The sequence below is a fragment of the Apium graveolens genome, chromosome 3 (assembly GCF_009905375.1).
Source record: "Apium graveolens cultivar Ventura chromosome 3, ASM990537v1, whole genome shotgun sequence".
In the NCBI taxonomy this organism is placed as follows: domain Eukaryota; kingdom Viridiplantae; phylum Streptophyta; class Magnoliopsida; order Apiales; family Apiaceae; genus Apium; species Apium graveolens.
In genome coordinates, this window is record NC_133649.1 from 297387740 (window position 1) to 297406369 (window position 18630).

The 18630-nt window shown below is 33.5% G+C and overlaps 4 protein-coding genes across 7 annotated transcripts; 1 reads left to right on the forward strand and 3 right to left on the reverse strand.

The window, feature by feature from the left end:
• The first annotated feature begins 2499 nt into the window (after positions 1-2499).
• Positions 2500-4689, forward strand: LOC141713725 (uncharacterized). Of its 2 annotated transcripts, none has more exons than XM_074517286.1 (4): positions 2500-3145; positions 3292-3562; positions 3735-3816; positions 4285-4689. In XM_074517286.1, exons 1-3 carry the CDS (start codon positions 2913-2915, stop codon positions 3765-3767), a joined length of 537 nt encoding a protein of 178 aa, XP_074373387.1. In that variant the 5' UTR covers positions 2500-2912; the 3' UTR covers positions 3768-3816; positions 4285-4689. The 2 variants fall into 2 exon arrangements, with proteins under 2 accessions (XP_074373387.1, XP_074373386.1); XM_074517285.1 differs by having other exon boundaries at positions 2502-3145; positions 3739-3816.
• A 603-nt stretch (positions 4690-5292) lies between these two features.
• On the reverse strand, positions 5293-9264 carry LOC141713726 (non-canonical heme oxygenase HOZ, chloroplastic). Its single transcript, XM_074517287.1, has 13 exons — positions 8929-9264; positions 8781-8831; positions 8594-8680; positions 8155-8253; positions 7790-7885; positions 7543-7608; positions 7358-7448; positions 7049-7116; positions 6893-6958; positions 6553-6603; positions 6205-6269; positions 5859-5929; positions 5293-5595 (listed from the first exon to the last, which is right to left on the reverse strand). Exons 1-12 carry the CDS (start codon positions 9193-9195, stop codon positions 5872-5874), a joined length of 1065 nt encoding a protein of 354 aa, XP_074373388.1. The 5' UTR covers positions 9196-9264; the 3' UTR covers positions 5293-5595; positions 5859-5871.
• Positions 9265-9698: 434 nt separating this feature from the next.
• LOC141713728 (adenylyl-sulfate kinase 3) lies at positions 9699-13663 on the reverse strand. Of its 3 annotated transcripts, XM_074517291.1 has the most exons (8): positions 13427-13663; positions 13288-13333; positions 12511-12654; positions 11551-11700; positions 11091-11209; positions 10919-11003; positions 10146-10192; positions 9699-10032 (listed from the first exon to the last, which is right to left on the reverse strand). In XM_074517291.1, the coding sequence occupies exons 3-8, from the start codon at positions 12629-12631 to the stop codon at positions 9934-9936; spliced, it is 621 nt and encodes a 206-aa protein (XP_074373392.1). In that variant the 5' UTR covers positions 12632-12654; positions 13288-13333; positions 13427-13663; the 3' UTR covers positions 9699-9933. The 3 variants fall into 3 exon arrangements, with proteins under 3 accessions (XP_074373392.1, XP_074373391.1, XP_074373390.1); XM_074517290.1 differs by lacking the exon at positions 13288-13333 and having other exon boundaries at positions 13427-13657; XM_074517289.1 differs by lacking the exon at positions 13427-13663 and having other exon boundaries at positions 13288-13419.
• Positions 13664-14069: 406 nt separating this feature from the next.
• On the reverse strand, positions 14070-17386 carry LOC141713730 (uncharacterized). Its single transcript, XM_074517292.1, has 2 exons — positions 14435-17386; positions 14070-14364 (listed from the first exon to the last, which is right to left on the reverse strand). Exons 1-2 carry the CDS (start codon positions 14570-14572, stop codon positions 14239-14241), a joined length of 264 nt encoding a protein of 87 aa, XP_074373393.1. The 5' UTR covers positions 14573-17386; the 3' UTR covers positions 14070-14238.
• Between the last annotated feature and the right edge of the window lie 1244 nt (positions 17387-18630).

The window sequence follows — 18630 nt, forward strand, 5'->3', positions numbered from 1 at the left end:
TTCTCAGTTGAGCTTTATGTAGTCACACTAATGAATACTACTAACGTTTGAAGCAGTAGTGAGGAGAAGAACGTAGTCTAGCATTCAAAGTATAAGGAGAAGCTGTAAAATGAATATATAGAAGTGCAAGGAACGTGCATATAACATGTACAGAAGGAAGGCAGCACAATATGTTCGCGCATTTAGAAGACGAAAGCATAGACAAGTGCCAGTACAGAAGCCAAAGCAGCAGCTGACACAGCAACTGCAGACGCATCTGAAGCAGGGCTCGGCGCTGGAGCATCCGCCGCTGCCACCTGCTGCACCCCAACCATCATCATCATCACCACGGCGCCCAAAACCATCTTCATTGCCTCCATTTCTGTAAAGTATTTTTTACAAAAACTAGAGCAAAACTGCGAAAAGAAACAGAGGAAATGCAAGTTAAACTGCTCCTCTTCAACAGAAAGTTGGTTTGTCATTTTATAAGCAAAATGCAAGAGCCAAGGAGAGGGCTGCCCGTGTTGACCGTTACTGGTCTGGACCCCATTAGCCCCTTTTGTCTAGCTGTTTTACTTTTGGCTTTTCCTTAATTTCATCATTGCCCGGACTGCCCTTCTTTTCTTGACAGAGTATAATGAGGTGCCAAACAGCTGTCGCCTATGCTACTGTTATGGTCCCCACACTTCGGTGATCTTTCTTAAGTCTTAAACAAACACCACTCTCTGTTTTATCCAAGTGTGACCTGACACTTATGCCCTTGGTTGGAACTATGTTCTGAGGTTATGTTTGGTGTTTCAGAGGATAAATGCGTCTTTTCCCAAGATTGTGATGATTCTTGTGGGCGAAGTTTCTAAATGGGATTGTATTCATCCAATCCCTTTTTCTCTTGTATTTTCTTGTATTTTAAGATACCATAATTATTCATTTACATAATTTTGTTGTCACGTAAAATAGCAAGATGCAGTGATGGGTGTGAGTTGGTTTGTTGTGTGGGACAGGGGGAGTGGACGTGGACATCTTCAATTTAGTTTATATATGTTAACATTTTCTCGATATATAGATATATACGGTAAAGTTTTATGGAGTTTATCTTTTAATTGTAGTTCTCGGAGTCCATCTATATTCTGCAAATAAAATATCTTCTAAAACATGTCATCTTGCGAAACATGTTTTACAAATATCATTATTTCAATAAAATCATGCAAATCTCATATATTTACAAGTACAATATGTATGTTCTGCAACATTAATATTTATGTTCTGCAAACTAAACATGTTTTCTAGAATAATATATTTTACAACATTCTACTTATAAAATCTATGCAATCTGCAAGATTTTCAATAAAATTGTGATATTCGTAGAATATTATCCGAAAAATAATACGTTCTGCAATAATTTAAACTATATTTTACTTGCAGAACATATATGGACTCCAAGGACTCCAATGAAATAGGGACTCCATAAAACATAACCCTATATATATATATTAACATTTTCTCCCAAACTCAAGGTTAAATAAATTCAAAGTTGCAATATCATAAGCAAGAGCATCCAAACGAATCCATAAACAAAGTCACGAATTAAAAGCAAGAATGCAATCACCAAGACAAAAGAAAAGAGAGTATCCTATCATATTCATACATGAAAAAAGAGAGGAACCATTCATCTCACACAATAATCAAACAAAACCACTTAAAAAGTAAAATTGTTCTCAGATTGACAGTGTGCAAAGCAAAGTAGAGCAGTCATGCGTCTCTCATCTACTACTTCTCAAAAAATGGAAACCTCACGAAATAGGTTGTCTGAAACTTAATATTCATGCTGGTGCTGATATTTTCTCTGCTGAACTGCTTCTTTGATACCACAAAGAAAGTTTTATAATAGGAAAAATGTGTTTGTTTTATAGAGCTTTTAGTGTATTTGAGGCTGAAACAACTGCTATTTATGAAGCTTTAAGTCAACTTTTATGTTTGCCGTATCAGAGAGTGTCTATCTAATTTTATTCAATTCTATGCATCCAAGTAATTATAATTAAACCAAAAAAAAAAATATACCAAATTATAACTCATTCTGGTTATTATAATTTAGTATAGATATAGATTTTCCGAATTAATGGAAGTCAATCATTTATTAAAAAAAAAAACTCTACACTTAAAAGTCAAAAAATAAAACTGTTTAATGGAAATTATTTTTTATGAATAAATAATGGGGTGTGTTTGGATAGACGAGTAAAGATTCCAAAGCCCAAACCTAGATAACAAAAATGCTTGTTTATAATCTTAGTTAATAAGAATGAAGTTTGGGCTTGTAGCTTTTATACAAAAATGTAGTGGACTGGGCCAAGAGAAAAACCCAACATAACCCAAACAACTCCGTATACGATCAATGTATCATGTATATATAGAAAAATAAACAAAGAAAATGAAATGATCCACCGTTGATTTCCTGATCCAACGGCTGAGACTAACCTTCCCCCCCAATGCAAAGAGAGATATATATACACAGGGGAGAGAGGGAGAGGAAGAAACTAGAACACAAAGAAGAAGAAAAACTCCCTCTCCATTGTATTATTTTTCAGAGAGATATAGAAGAGAGAGAGAGAAGAATAGAGAGAGAGAGAGGTTTCTTCATCTCATCTACAAAAAGAGAGAGCGCGAGAGAGGGAGGGAGAGAGAGGGTTGTTTCCTCATCCCAACAACAAAATACATACAATTTTCCAAGACATACAAAAATTGACATTTTGTTGAGTTGAGCAAAGAACAAACAGAAAGAGTCTTAGATCTTGATGAAGCTCATTCATTTCAAGATTTCCTCAACTGTTTCTCATTCTTAACCTCCCTTATCTTCTGCTTATCCTTACATATAAATTCAGTTCAGATCTTAACTAGACCAATACAAACACATACATATTTGGTAGATTTGTTGAGACATGGAGAAAGTTGAAAAGAATGAAAGAGCAGTTGGTTGTAAAATAGCAGCAGAAGCAGATTTGTTTTTGAAGTGGGGTAATAGAAAAAGAGTTAGATGTGTTAGACTCAGGGACACAGACACAAACAAGCCTTCTCAATCCCCCAGACTTCGCCGGAGAATTACGTCACGTTTCCTCACCTTTTCCGATGCCAACAAACCCATTTACACTCAGCAATCCACTCGTCTCACCAGGTAATCAATTCATCTATTTCTGTTATAAAGTTTCAATCTTTACATTAAAGTTTCAATTTTTATATGAATGTATTATAAAGATTGGATTTTTATGTGAATGTTATAAAGATTGGATTTTTATGTGAAATTGTTGGTTGGGTGGACAGGAATTCTGAGGCTGCCAAGTTGTCACCGGAGAAGTATGATAAGCATTATTCGACAAGAGGGTTATTGGATGATAAGGGTGGAAATGGGAAGAAGATTGTTGCAGGGGAAATTGGTGGAGGAGAGGAAAGTAAGAGTAAAGGCTCTGTTTGGCCAAAATTATATATAAGTTTAACTAGTAAGGAGAAAGAAGAAGACTTTTTGGCTATGAAAGGTTGTAAATTACCTCAGAGGCCCAAGAAAAGGGCCAAGATTATTCAAAGGACTTTGCTTGTATGTTCTTTCTTTTCGATCCCCTTGTCATAGATCTGACTATATGTTTGTGTATGTGTTAGTTAAGGAGAAAGATTGAATCTTTGATCTGGGTTTTTTATGTTTGATTTGATTTAGTCTTCTGTTGAATTGTTCTTGATTTATTAAGTTTGGGTTTTTTTGTTGGATTGAGGCAGTTGGTGAGTCCAGGAGCATGGCTAACTGATTTGTGTCAAGAGAGATATGAGGTGAGGGAGAAGAAGACTACTAAGAAGGTATGTATTGTGTTTTGTATATGTAATGTATGTATAATTTTGTGGTGTATGTAACTACTCAAAAGATTGGTTCTTATCTTTTTTAGTGAGAGAAGAAAGAAATTTAATTTAACTGGAGGTAGTTTCATAAGATTCCATTTGTTGGTGGTCTTAGTCAATGGTTACATCATGTTTGTGATTGTTTTTTTATCTTTATTTTCTAATTTTCATCTTGGACTACTGTATTTATATTCTTTACTGTTGCTTGTGTGTAATCTTGGAGGATCATCTTAGTAATATTATGATTAAAATCAAGTTAGATGATATAGAATCTCTTATTTGCCCTTCATAGTTTCTTCCCTGGCTTACCCTCAAACCAACAGCACCTTATCTTTTCTGAACTCGTGTTTGTGTGTGGTTAGTTTCGGAACTTTTCAGATCTCAAAAAGACATGGGAATGTTAATGAATTTGTATTTGGGTGGATGCAGAGAGCAAGAGGAGGGGGTTTAAAGGCAATGGGAAGCTTTGAAAGCGATTCGGAATGAAACGCAGAGAAAGAACCCTTGAAGAAGAAGCAGCAGCAGCTGCTAAAGTTAACTCTCCTCCCTTTTTCATACACTAGTTTTCGGTTTTTGGGTTGGTGTGTGGTTGCTGCTGCTGTTTGTCTAAATAATTAAAGTTGTTGAATGGTTTGATTTTGGTGAAGAAGAATGTGTATTTTTAAGCATCTACTAGCCAGATGAGGAAAATAGAAATATTGTCTCAAATCTTTTGATTCTTGCCCTCCAGTGGCTTGTAGCAGTATGTACATTACTGGTAGCAGAAAACTGAATCAACAGAGCTTAAAATGTTTCATTTCAGAATCTTATTTATTTACATATCTGTTTTACTGATCAAGCTTGCCCTAACTTTTCACATTTTGGGGAACTCGGGTTTTTGCATATAACACACTGTTTCAGAATTCTTAAATTATTATTTTAAAGGTCCAAATTTAAGCATTTTTTACCCTTCCGAGGATATTTTATACGGAGGGGCTTTTCTCTTTTTCGCGGAGGAGTAAAAAAATATCCTTAAATCCAGATCCTTAAATATAGATCCGAGGCCCAGAAATAGTATGTTAAATAAAACTTAACCCGCGGGCACAAGTCCCTACGTGTATAATCAAGGAATCTTTCGAGCATTGTTTGATTGTAACTTGTATGTAACTTTTCATTGTGGGTCAGAAAAGAAGAAAAAAATCATCATAAACAGGGTGTATTACACCCCTTGCCCCTTCCTCCTTCCTCGTCTGCTTCTCATAGTTTTCTATAGTTTTGGAATTTTTATTTGCCAATGCGTGTAGTTTCAATTAAAATGTTTTTTTTGAAAATGAAGAAGGGTTTTTGAAAAATTTGAGTTTTCCTCTGACTTGATCTTGACTTAAAAAGTTCAGGACTTTAAGCTGATTTTTTTAAATCAAGATGGAAAATATGAGTCCGGTTTAAGGCCCTTATGCGGAGTATGGAACAAATGAACTATAATGTGAACATACATACATTTGCAAATGTAAACTGGGAATGTGGGCTTACTGAATGGAGAGCTTTACATAATAGCTTTAACTTCTATTAAGTAACCAGTCTTCTGCTCAATTCAACTGGGAATGCTGCCCTAACAGATTGGGTCCTCCGTCCCTCTTTTTTTTCTACTAATGAAACTACAACCAATATGAAAAGCTTATTTGCGGTTCATTACACTGATTGCATCACTTCACACCGGAATATTAAAGAAAAGAAAGCAACATGTTGGTATTCTGCATTATCCTGCAGAAAAGAGATTGATAATTAGTTTTATTTGTGACCAGCAATGCAATCAACAAGTGCATTCAAACTGTTAGCCTATCTCCACCTACGACAAGAGATTTATAGCATATGGCAAAACCCTGACAGACATGGATATGTTGGCGTGTGCCGTGTAGATCCAATCTTTTATTTTATAATTTTCAAACCATATTGATAATAATCTGCACATCATGTAGATCATCTTTTGCAGCGCTGGTTAAGGAATTTGAAAACACAAATCTTACCTTTATGTCATAATCAATTAACTGGAGTTCTAGCTGCTTGAAGCATTTCAACTATGAGAGTCTTTACATCCCTGCAAAATTTAGAAACAGAAAGTTTAACTTAGGACCCTGAACCATATTTTGATGTATGCTTTGTGAACCTAACATTCACTAGGGACTTCTATTTTTACATAAAGTATTCATGTCAAAAACTTGACACTTCACTTGGCCAAAAACATGTAAATTTTCACAAAACTGCTGGGTCCACAATTCGAAATGTATCTCTGTTGGACACTTCTGGTAACAAAGATCATGTTTATTGTAACTTGTAAAACTTTGGAGAATCATTTAGAAGCTGCATACTCACTTTCTATCTACTGCGCGTCTAGGGAAAGGTATTCGAAGCTTGAGGGTAGATCCTTTATAGCCAGCCTAGTCAAAACAACACTGTTAGCATAACAGGTACATGAATATTTCAAACACACGGGATGTTTCAAGTAAATTTGCATTAGGTTATTTAGTAAAAAAAATTGCATTAGGTCGCAAGAAAGAACAATTTAACAGATTTCAATTCTGAAAGAAGCTGTTTGTCATTCCATCCAGAAAAAAAACTTAGGAACATAGCATAAGTTCCAAAACAAAATGTAAGTATAGTAAATTTAATAAGATAAAAATGAAAGATAGAACGACTGAATAGATTGTAACTTAGCTTTACCTTAACATTAAAACCAAGACTGTCCAAATCCAAAATATCAGCGAAGTCCACCTGGAGATAGAAAATATATATGTTACACTAACGTGTACTATTCACATAATTTTCATAAAAATAATATATTATCTTCATAAAAGCACATGCAAATTTCGGCGAGAAATGCCAGTCAGTTTTTCTCAATGGATGTAATTACAATAGTAAAATTCAAGCTTGCTAAAGGTAATAGTTGACTAGACTATTATAAAATAAATAAAAAACAAGAACTGATTTTCTTATAGTAAATAGATGTTTAACATAAAAAAAATCAGATCTTGTCATTGTAGCAATTATAAACTTATGTTACCGGGATGGACAATGAGTGTTGCACAATGAGCTTTGTATCTTCTCTATGATCTTTGTTCATGTGGGACTGTAGGTAAAAAAACAAACGCTTTAAAATAGGACTTCTAGCATTAACTTTACAATGAAAGAAATGTAAACAGAGTAGAAGGAATTGTACTGCCACAGGCTTCGAGAATTGATAGATTGGATCTACTTTTGCATCTTTAAATTCCTCCTGGTCGAACTCTGCAAGTAGTTTAAAAGAACACAATCAAGATATAGAGAAAGAAAATTTAATGCAATAATACATAGAACGCTAATAATCCACTTGTCTGCAATAGCAGAGACTCACTGCCCAGTGGATGAGGAATCCGAATGTTCCAAATTCAGCACAAAAACAAAAAATTAATGCATGACTGAAATAATCTAAAAAAAATGCCAAACACCAAAGGCAAAATGGAAACAAAAAATTTGCAAGTACGCAAACCTCCTGAACCCAATAGGGCTGTAGCAACCCCTGATACAAAACGTACAACTTTGGGTTCAATGCGCAGAAACTGGAAATCTCCAAAGTCAACCTTCAATATGGTTTGTCATATTAGTCATCTATATTGATTAAAAAGAACATAATATATTGTAATATTAACAATCTATAAAATCCAGCAATTATACCCAAAAAGCATCGGGGTGTCTTGCCAAGTATGCAGTACGAATAGCATCTTTGTCTCCTTCAGGAATCTACAGGGTAGACCACGACCAATACATTAATGATCAGATGTGATTTTTTTGACATAATTCCAAATTTACTGAAAAGAAAAGCACCAGAATCAGAGACTTGTGCTTTTCTGATATAAATTAAAAAAACATCAAATCTCCAAAGAAAGCATTAAGCATGCTATTGTGAAGGAGTGCTACTTACAGAAACAGCGTCTCCATGCACTGTTATTACTAGATCAGTTCTATCCTCAGGATCTTTAGCAACAAGCAGTGAGCACTTGGGATTGGCTAAGAGGTCCTGCAAAAAGTAAGTCAATAAAATTTAAAAATAAGTAACAAAATTAATTTCTTAATCAAAGAAGAATATGCATACACATATTTATACACAGACATGTACAAGAAAAGAAAGTAAATCAATTCAGTTATAATCTAAGGATAATTTATTTGCCACTATTAGCAAACAAAGGTAAATAACACCCAAACACTATCCTCATGTTTAGAGTCTTCTCTAATCCTGCATCCGTCACATGATGGTTTAGTACTATATTTTAAACAAATAAAGCCAACCTTGGTATGAACTGCTAAGCTGCTGACAGCTAATATGGGATATCCATGAGCGTCACAAGCAAAGTCGACCATTGAACCAGATGGATAACCACCGTGCTTCTGCCATGGAAATAAGATACCAAAGGTCAACCAAATTGTGAGGCAAGAGGCAATGACTTCATTTGCATAGTATATAAGTGTAAAGTAAATCAAAAAATTAAATTCTACCAAGACATTAAACGGTAAGGATGTAGGTCTATTATTAGTTTGATTAGTTATATGAAGTATATAGGGTGGCAGAAAAAAATGATGATACAGATACAATGCGTTTTAATAGAAAAGACAGCACAATAGAATGAGAGTAATGGGGTAGACGATGAATGATCATAAGGTAGTTTGCATAGATACATACAATTAGGGGGGATAAAAATAGAGGGAGAGGTTAAAAGGAGTAGTGTACATGAGAGAAAGTAGAAAGCATAGCGCGGACGCTGTTGTCGAGAATGGTTTTAATTTCCTCAACAGGAGGAAGCCTGGCAGCCTTTTCCTGCAATCAGAGGAAATAGAACAAGGTAAAATGAAAATGAAGGCATAAACACGACAATACACATAAAAAAAAAATAGGGAAAAGGGGGGAAGGGGAAGACCTGATGAGCTTGAATGAGCTGAAAACCATTAAGATCAGAAGTAGATTCATCCTAATTACACAAATCATGAATTTAAAAATCAAATTAGACTAATAAACAAACAACGAGTAAATAAATAATTAGGGAAAGAAAAAGGTAAAAAGAATACCTGGGTAGCGGATTGAGTAGAAGAAGCCATGGAGAGCAACGGAGAACGACGTCGGATTGAAGAAGAAAATAATGGAAATGAGGAGGAGGAGGAGGGTTTGGTGGAAATATAATGATAATTAACATAGTGATTATAATTATTATTAGTAGTAGAATTGGTAATAATAAAATTATTGAAAGTAACAAGTTTGTTAGGAAGAGAAGGTGTGCGAGAGAAGGAAGGCAAGCATATGCGCAGACAACAAGGTGAGCTCAGTAGCGTCTTCATCCCTCTCTCTCTCTCTCAGAGTCTCTCTCTCCCTCTCTCTCTCTGCGCTCCCCTTTTTTACTTTATATATTTTCTTCCGCGAGTAGCAGTAGTATATAGATTATAAATAAGTGAATATAGATTATTTGGGGTGTCCATTTTTTTTTAGTTTTTATTTTTTATTTGTTTCTTTTTAATAGGGTTTATTTCTTTAACTTATTCAGATGTGTTCCAAAATATAATGATAGTAATGTGTTAAAAATCCAAGAAAAATATTAGGTCAAATTAATCGACCAAGAGATTTTTAAAATTTGTAAAAAAATTCAAGAAAATATTAGGTAAAACTAATCAACCAAGAGAACAAGTATTATGCAATGACCAGCCTCATTTACTCATTCTAAAAACTCTACACAAGATTATGAGCCCATAAAATGATAAACCCATGTACCACACGTCCTGTATAATAGTATGCCGTAACAACAAGACTCTTAAAAGAAATATATCAAAATATGAACACAGTAAACTGGGAGGCAAAGTTTAATATCTGCATTAATCTATCATATCAACATGATTGTCTCAAGTTGAAGTTCTTTTTTTTCCAACAAGGAACAGATATGTATAACTGGAACATGCAGTCCCCAAAACTCTATAGCTTTTTTAGTACTACTAGAGATTCTTCAATATTTCCATTCTGGATATAAGTATATATACATATTGTCATAAGCAACAAAATTTAAAGATTTTAACGAGGACTGGTTACTACGCTTGTAGGAATCCTTTCTGGTCCAGGTACGAAACTACTTGTACAGCCATCTCAGATGGGGCAGGGCAAACTCCATCCTTCTGTTGTATTTCAATCTGAAAAATAGATGCAGAATCTCAGTGTTCTTAAGAGATGTTTCTGTTGTGATCTTAGTGTCTCTTTACAGAATAACATATAACTTGAGATGCGATTACTCATAAGTACGCACCTCACAATTCAGAGGTGGTTCATAAGGATCATCTATCCCAGTAAAACCTGCAGTGTGAAAAAAAACATCTCATTATATTCCGTCAACTTTCTATTTAATGCACTAGAAAAGTAAATTGGTGAAGCATGTAAAGCATCAGCAAACAACTTCAACTTAATCATCCAATAAATATAAATAAATTGTTTTGAAGGGAAAACAGAATAGGACAAAAATTTCCACCTCAGCACCTCTTCCAATCCTAGTCACATCAAGTCATCAACTAGTGTTGTCAAATTAATAACAAAGGAAAAACCTGTAAGAAATCTTATCCTGCACTCATATCACAGCCTTTAGAGGGACCTTCCTACTAACTGAATCATCAAAAACATTGGTTTGGAGTTCATGTAAGGCAGCAGATGACACAGCTGGTTCCTTCACTGATCCAGATATCAGATCAAATTATTTTCCACAAAGTTAAATGTTCTTTCCCTTTTCAGTAAACCCTTTATCAAAATGATACCTTTGCAGTAGAATCCTATATCATAATGACACTCCTTCCACAATCAAATTAAATTTTCTTTCCCTTTTCAGTAAACCTTTTATCAATATGATACCTTTGCCGCAGAATCTTATATTTTAATGAAAGTCCCAAGTCACCCTCTTAGCGGTTGTCTATTGTCTTCGGTCTACTATTTCAGATTTTATGTTATGTTCTATTCGGAGAATATTAATAAAAATAATAATAATGGGCATGATTAACACGTTGATATCCGAAAGAAAAGTTTTGACTGGACCTTTTATCTTTCCGGCACGTGCAAGCTTGTAAAGACCTTTAGGGTCTCTTCCTTCACATACTTCAAGAGGCATGTTCATGAAAACCTGTTATAAGATAAACCAAGTACGCCTGATACTTCCAAACATGTACAAAAACTGCAGAACTGAAATGCATAGCTCAAGAGTGCTTGCCTCAATAAAATTAGGTTCTTGCAACATTGCACGACATGCATCACGGTCATTTCTATATGGAGATATGAGACTCGCGATGCAAATAAGTCCAGCATCAGCAAATAGCTTTGCAACTTCACCTAAATGGAAGAGAAATAAATAAATAAATAAATAAATAAATAAATATATGTATATGTATATATTATATATTGTATTTTCTTCCTTTATTATGTGGCACCATACTTTAGATGTCTAGATACTAGACTGACTGTACAAATGCAGCTCACATATAGATCAACACTAATCAAAATGCCCCCCTATATATATCAGCATTGGTCATATGCATTTCAAATTATCAGATTGATCACTAGATGCAAGTACATATTGGTGGAATAACTCAAGTAAAACTGAAAAGGAAAAGAAAAACTTCTTTACAGCCTCAACTGCAAGATGAGCTCTTATTGGCAGATAAGATACTTACCAACCCTGCGTATATTTTCAGTTCGGTCTTCTGGCTTAAAACCAAGATTCTTGTTTAGTCCATGCCTAATGTTGTCTCCATCAAGAATGTATGCAAGTTTACCCTTGGAATGCAATTCCCTATCCAATGAGCAAGCAAGAGTACTTTTACCTGACAATTTATGAGAAATAGTATCAGAGAGAAGATATGTACCAATAAATTTTGCTACCGTAACAACTAATATGACATGCAATCCATAATAGTCTATCAACTCCACTATCATATGATGGTCAAATCAATAACTTTTAGGCATTAGATCTAGGAAGCTGGATGGAAAAAGGTCTGGAGATTGCAATTTCTTCTGGCTAGCCAATTGCTTAGCATAAAGCATTGCAGGGGAACAGGGATACCAAAAACTTCCTACCGAACCATGTTCTGATGAATGACTTATCTCAAGATTAAAAACAGTGGATAAAAATATATGTAACATGTCAGTAGATCCTATATAATTGTAAGCTTCTCAACACAAAGCATTGCTTAATAGCTGCCCGTGATCCCAAGGTTTTGCTATAGCAAAAAACACACAAACGATGCAGTCCAGGAGTTTTCCAGCAAGACTAGAAAGTAATAATAATAGTAACTGCCGGTTGCATATATTTGGAAATTGGTTGAGAACTAACATTTTCTGACATTGTTTGACAAGTTGCATAACTGTTAAAATAATTGAAACTGCAAACTGGTGTTTAGATACCTTTTTTTGGGGTGGGGGGAAGGGGGGAGGGGGCACCCTTAGATGAGTGAGGTGCACAACTGAACTCTGGTTAATAAAAAAAATTCAAAATTGAAATTTTTAACAATCAAATGTGTATAGTCACAACAGTCGGTCTCCACAAGAGAAACAATGAAAGCTAACCATTTCAAGCAACAAACATGTAAATTGTAGAAAATGGGAGTGGGTTGAGAAACTTTATGTCTATAAACCTGATCCACTAAGACCGGTAATCCATACAACACAACCCTGCTGGTTCAGCAACTTTTGTCTCTCTACCTTCCCAACTGGACATTCGTGCCAGAAAATATTTGAACTGCCTGTCGCAGACATTAGAAATGGTAGTCTTGTGTTTCCTACAAAAAGCAAGATGATGTAAATCAAACCTTAGAACTATCAGGCCTACCGGCCAAACTGCATTACTATTTGTTTTTTATAAGGGAACTTGTTCAACACAAAGCTTCTTAACTAGAAAAACTTTTCCTGCCAACTAAAGTTGCCGCTCTCAAACTATGCAAAATTGTATAACAACAAAGGAAATGTGCTTCCTATATATCCACTAACAGGGGTAAGACATATTCATTAGTATTCATTAACATTGTGCAAGTATATTGAATTTGTTAATGGCACCAAATGCCGAATGCTTCAATTATTGAGCAATTGCGATATTTACACATAGAGGTAACATGTCGCATTCCTTCCGATTTGCGAAAAACAAACCGTTCTTCAATCTTATAAATATAATAGTAACAAAAAAAGACAAGCTTCAACAATCCTAAACATATGGAATCACATAACATATTTCAATTGCTTAGCACAACATAAATAATAAATGATAATTACCCCCAATTGATGTAAACAAGAAAAACCTTAGAGGAAATCATATATTAGTACAATAATCTTTATCCTCAAATCTCAATGCAATGCACAAAAGGGTTAATAACAAAAAAAAAATCAAATGAAATAAGGAAGCAACATTATAGTTTCACCTTTGAACGAATGAATCTAAAAGAGGAGATGTACTGATGGAGGGAGCTAAATGGAATGTAAACAAGACAAGGAGGGTGAATAATAAATACATGACATGTTTGTATAGACGGCAAAGGCGTTATGTTTATAGTTAGTTACCTGTTCAGGCTTTTGTCCCTCCCCGTGTGTGGGATGTTTGATGGATGTGGACGGTGTTGTGTGCTTAATCAATCCTTATTCAACAGCAAACAAGTATGGGCCAATTACAATTTATTTGCATTTAAACTTCCCTCGACTCCGGTGCATACGAAAATCAGAACTAATCGATTAAGCTACTATTTTAGGATTAATCGAAAATAGAGACTAACATAAAAAATTGATTGAGTAAAAATTGGATATAATAAATGATTATATATGTTATTTATTAACAAATATAAGTATTTATTATATTATAAGTTCTATAAAAAACAGGAATTTTTAAAAACATTTCAATAAAGTATTTAATCCCTATCATCAACTGATGGAGGCTTATTAATTGTTATCCCTCCATTCCACTCAATTCTTTAACGTTTTTTCTCATACTTCACATATTTTTTAAGGTTATTGTAAGATGTAATAATTCAATTTTTTTTAAAAATAAAAATTTAAATATTATAATTTTATTTAGAAAAAAAAATATTAAAAAAAGTGGGAGAAGTATAATTAAACGGAGTTTTAAAATGCGTGTCGGATAATATAAACACTTGCAGAACAGAGGTGGTACTAGTTAACATTCTAGTACTACATAGACCTTATCAAACAATTTAAAACAGAGACACTTCCATGTTTTTTCTTCTAAATCAGTATTACATAAACCTTGCTAAACTCTCAAGCAAAGATTCTCCTTCCTAACTCCTATGAAGTTAAAAAAATAACAGTACAATGCCCGTAAAATCATCTTAAAACAGAACAGAGTTACACTACAGATATCTTTAACCGGAGCTTGTAATGAAAAGACTATCGTCAACTTGATCAGTTCTGTTAATATCTCTGAGATTGTTCCAGAGATATCTTCCACTAGCCATGTCAACCAATACCCAGAACCCATTTTGCATAATCTGAAACTCAGACCCAAAACATTAAGATCAAACTCACACAATTAAACCAGTCAATTAAACTAATAAATACCTTGACAGGATTAGTTTGTTTTGCAACAACTGTGGTATCATCTTTATCAGCATCAGCAGTGGATCGGACGGTCCTCCAGGCCATATAACCAGCCAATATAGCGGAGAAAAACACCAGTATAAATCTCATAGGACACATTTTTCTCAATGTGAAGAAAATAAATGAAAGCTGGGAGCAAAGTCTCTGGCTTGCTATCTTATTTAACTCATAACAATGGCATCATTGGCATGCAACAAGCGGAATATATTGAAAAACGCGTGTGTTCTATTAGTATATTTTTATCAAGTCAATGGTGGGTGGTTATGTATGTTAGTGCCACCAACCTACTACCAGCTTTTTTATTTTATTTTATTTAGTAATGCTACAAAACTAATGAATTTTAAATTTACTATTCATACATTAACAAACATACTCCCACTATTTTGTAATATATCATGACCATAGCTAGAATTATTATTTTTAAGAAATTCTTTTTTTGAGTAAAAATATGAGATCAAAACTTTTATTCACAAAAAGAATTTTTCGAAAAAAAATATTTTAACTATACGGTTATGTGTGCCAGAAAGTCAAACGTCATATATTAAAAAACAGAGGGATATAAAATTTGACTCTATAAAATCTGTATTCTCATTTCTTAATATAACAACACAATCTTCAACTTAGCCGCCTTATAATATAGAATGCCATTTCAGCATGTTGGAATTTAGTACTCCCTTCATCTCAGGTCTCGTAATGTATGAGCTTGTTTGACGTTTTTAAGAAATTAATATATGATTTTAATGTGGACCACAAAATTGAGACAGTGGATGTTAAAATAAATGTATTATATAATATGTGATTGTGATAATTTTAAATGTATGTTATAAATAAGAGGTTCATGATTTTAGGACATCCAAAAAAAAAAGTAACTCAAATAATATTTTTTAGGGTTACCTAGCATTACTCGAGTTACGAAATGTTAAGTATTGGTATCAACTAATATTGGAAATTGTGAGTTAACTGGCGAGGCTAGAGCCTAAGAGCAAGTCCAACAATGTCCTATTAGATGTCTTATAAATATAATAAAATATAATTTCCTAGTGATTTAAGACATGAATTTTGCATATTAACTCCAACAATATGCCTTATAATGGTGCCTTATTATTAGTATAATATTATATTTGAATTATATTTGGAGGGAAAGAAAAGATGAGAGAGAAGAAATGTGTAAAAAAGAGGGAAAGAAATTTTTTATTGATATAAATTATTGAATGATCTCACTCGACTAATCTCCACAAATTGACTATCGTAGTGTTACTTTACTAGTCTCAAAACCCAAAGTGCCTGATCTTGGTAATCTTATTTCTCTTGGCCATACCTTTGTACTTACACCCTACTGACCTTTATCTAATTGGAAACACTAAGTATTATCTAATCCTCGCTCATAGGGTTCACAAAACTAAGTGTTAAGTCGTAGTTTTCTCACTTGCACTCTCTTGGCGACACCTTGGGTGACTTAGGGTCTTTGACACTCTTTTGCTCTAGTCCTTCCTCCCAAAACTATCCCAATGGACTCTTAAGACATAAATCTAATTTATGCACTTGGAATGGCACCAAGGTCTAACCTAGGCCTCCATGGGCCTACCCTCAAAGTTGACACAAATCTTCTGATTAGTGACTTAAAAATTGTCATGTTTACGCACTTTTAACCATTGATTCTAACTCTAAACTAACATATTTCGACTTGAAAACTTTCCCTAGACTTCCTATTATCAGTAATAATCAAGCCCTAATGAGGGCCTACACATAAAACCACTTTATGACCTCCAAACTACACTAAACCTAAATTGTCCCCTGTTACAGCATATTTAGTGTTTTCGTGTATGCACCTCACTAAATATTAAGTTTTATTAAATCTATTGCTTCTGGTCTCAAATAGATTTCAAGTCCCAACTCTCTGTAGCTCGGGCCTACCAAGGCCTAAGAAATGCCCATTCAAAACTCACCTTCAACTATTGCGCAAATCTGGAAAAATCGAAATATCCTACTCTAACCCTTCCACCTTAACTTTCACTCTAAAACCAAGAGATCAACCTTTAACCAAGCAACCCTACCGCACTAATACCCTGAACTAATGCCTCAAAAAGTGTGGAGATCATTCATACCCTACTGCACCATTATGCAAATAATTTACCAAAAATAATTCAAGTGAACCATCAACAAGATTTCGAGTAAGCAAGAGAAATCATTTCTTACCAAATTCGACTTTTAGCATTTAACCAACAATAATAATCATGCATACTAAGTTAACTTAACTAATTTTATCAAAATAACGTGGTAACAACTCCTATTATGCACAAACAAATTTGAAATTTAAGAGGTTAACCATACATGCATGCTTTCAAATTTTATAGCAAAGATATTATAGTTTTTCATCAAAATCTCAACTTAAAACTAACAAGCAAGACTATAAATAGCTATATCAAGAATGATCACTAACATGCAAAGAGTTTTATCAAGTTTCCTTTACAAAAATACATATTACTAGAACATAAGTAATGTATCTTATGGAGACACCAAATGCAACCATAAATCATCAACTTTTAAACATAAGAATCTTTGTGAAGTGTGTAAACTAAGCATAGGAACTGGAACACTAAAAGAAGGTGAGAGATTGAATGAAAAATGGAAGGGAATGGGGGAGGGGCCTTCGGCTGAGAGGGTGAGGGGGGAGGAGGGAGAAGAGAGAAAAAAATGAGTAGAGTGGAGTGTGGTGTGTTTGAGTTTTGGTTTGATCTTGATCATTATATTCTATCTTTACCCACATGGAAAAGTGAGTGAGCTATGAAATTACCAAACTCTCCCTCTCCTTTTAGAAAACAAAGTTTGCATGCAAGGTTAACTAGGTAATTTGACTAGTGTAGAAGTAGTTAGTGGGGTTAGAAATTCCCATTGTGCCCTTGTCTTTGAATTGAGGGTTGAATGCATGTATGGGTAATGAGGTAATTTTCTAATTAATAATTAAATTAATAACAAGAATAAATTTTATAAATAAAAATATAAATCCATAAATTACAAGAGTGGTATCATAAAATAACTTAGAATTTTTAGAAATTTTATAAAATCACTTTTGAAATTTATTGATAAAAATATTTTTAAAACGATTTTCTCAAAATAAGAAATACACTCTAATAATCACATAAAAGAGCAAACAATACGTTTCCCTCTTTCAAAATTCTTAAATAATTTAACACAATTATTAATCCATATAATCTTATAAATGACTTCATTACAATTATAAAATACTCAATTAAAGATTAAATGGAATATCAGTCGTAACACATTCTGTGTCAATTTCTACAGCTGAGGCTGAATATATAGCTGCAGGAAGTTGTTGTGCTCAAGTGTTTTGGATTAAAAATTAACTAATGGACTATAGCCTAGTGTTACACAAAATTCCAATCATGTGTGACAATACTAGTGCATATCTATTGTTACTAATCCAGTTAATCATTCTAGAACTAAGCACATTGATGTAAGGTACCATATTATTAGAGAACATGCTACAAATGGTACCACTGAGTTTATTTTTATTCTAACGGAAAAATAATTAGCTCACATTTTCACTAAACCTTTGTATGAAGCAACTTTCACTAGACTTTTTGGTGAAATTGGAATGTTAAATTTTTCATCCTAAAGGAAAGAACTCATCTAATGTGTTGCAGCAGATTAATTTCTAATAAATCAAAATTAATTTGATTTAATTGAAAATTAACTGGAATATGATTTATAAATATTTCAGAATTCTATATATATATTTTAATTTTTTAAATGTCAACTTGGAATTTTTTAAAATTCTGAGAAAATTGTCTAAATGTTAATTTATATTTTCAATATGTAAAATTAATATAAGACATAATTTAAAATAACATAAGTATGTAGAGAACTGAGTTCTCGATAAGTAATTTTGAGACTTCTCGATAGAGGTCTCGATAAGTCTTTTTCATGACTTTTCGAAGGACTCTCGACAAGTTTCATTATGACTTCTCGATAAGTATTGTAGAGATATCAACATATGTTTATACATAGAGTTCTCTACATGTATAAATTTTAGACTTCTCGATAACTTAGAGCTGAAATAATTTAATTCAATAAATTATTTTAATAAAACACTTTTGACACAAAATTAATTCTAATTTTATGTTGATTTATTCAAT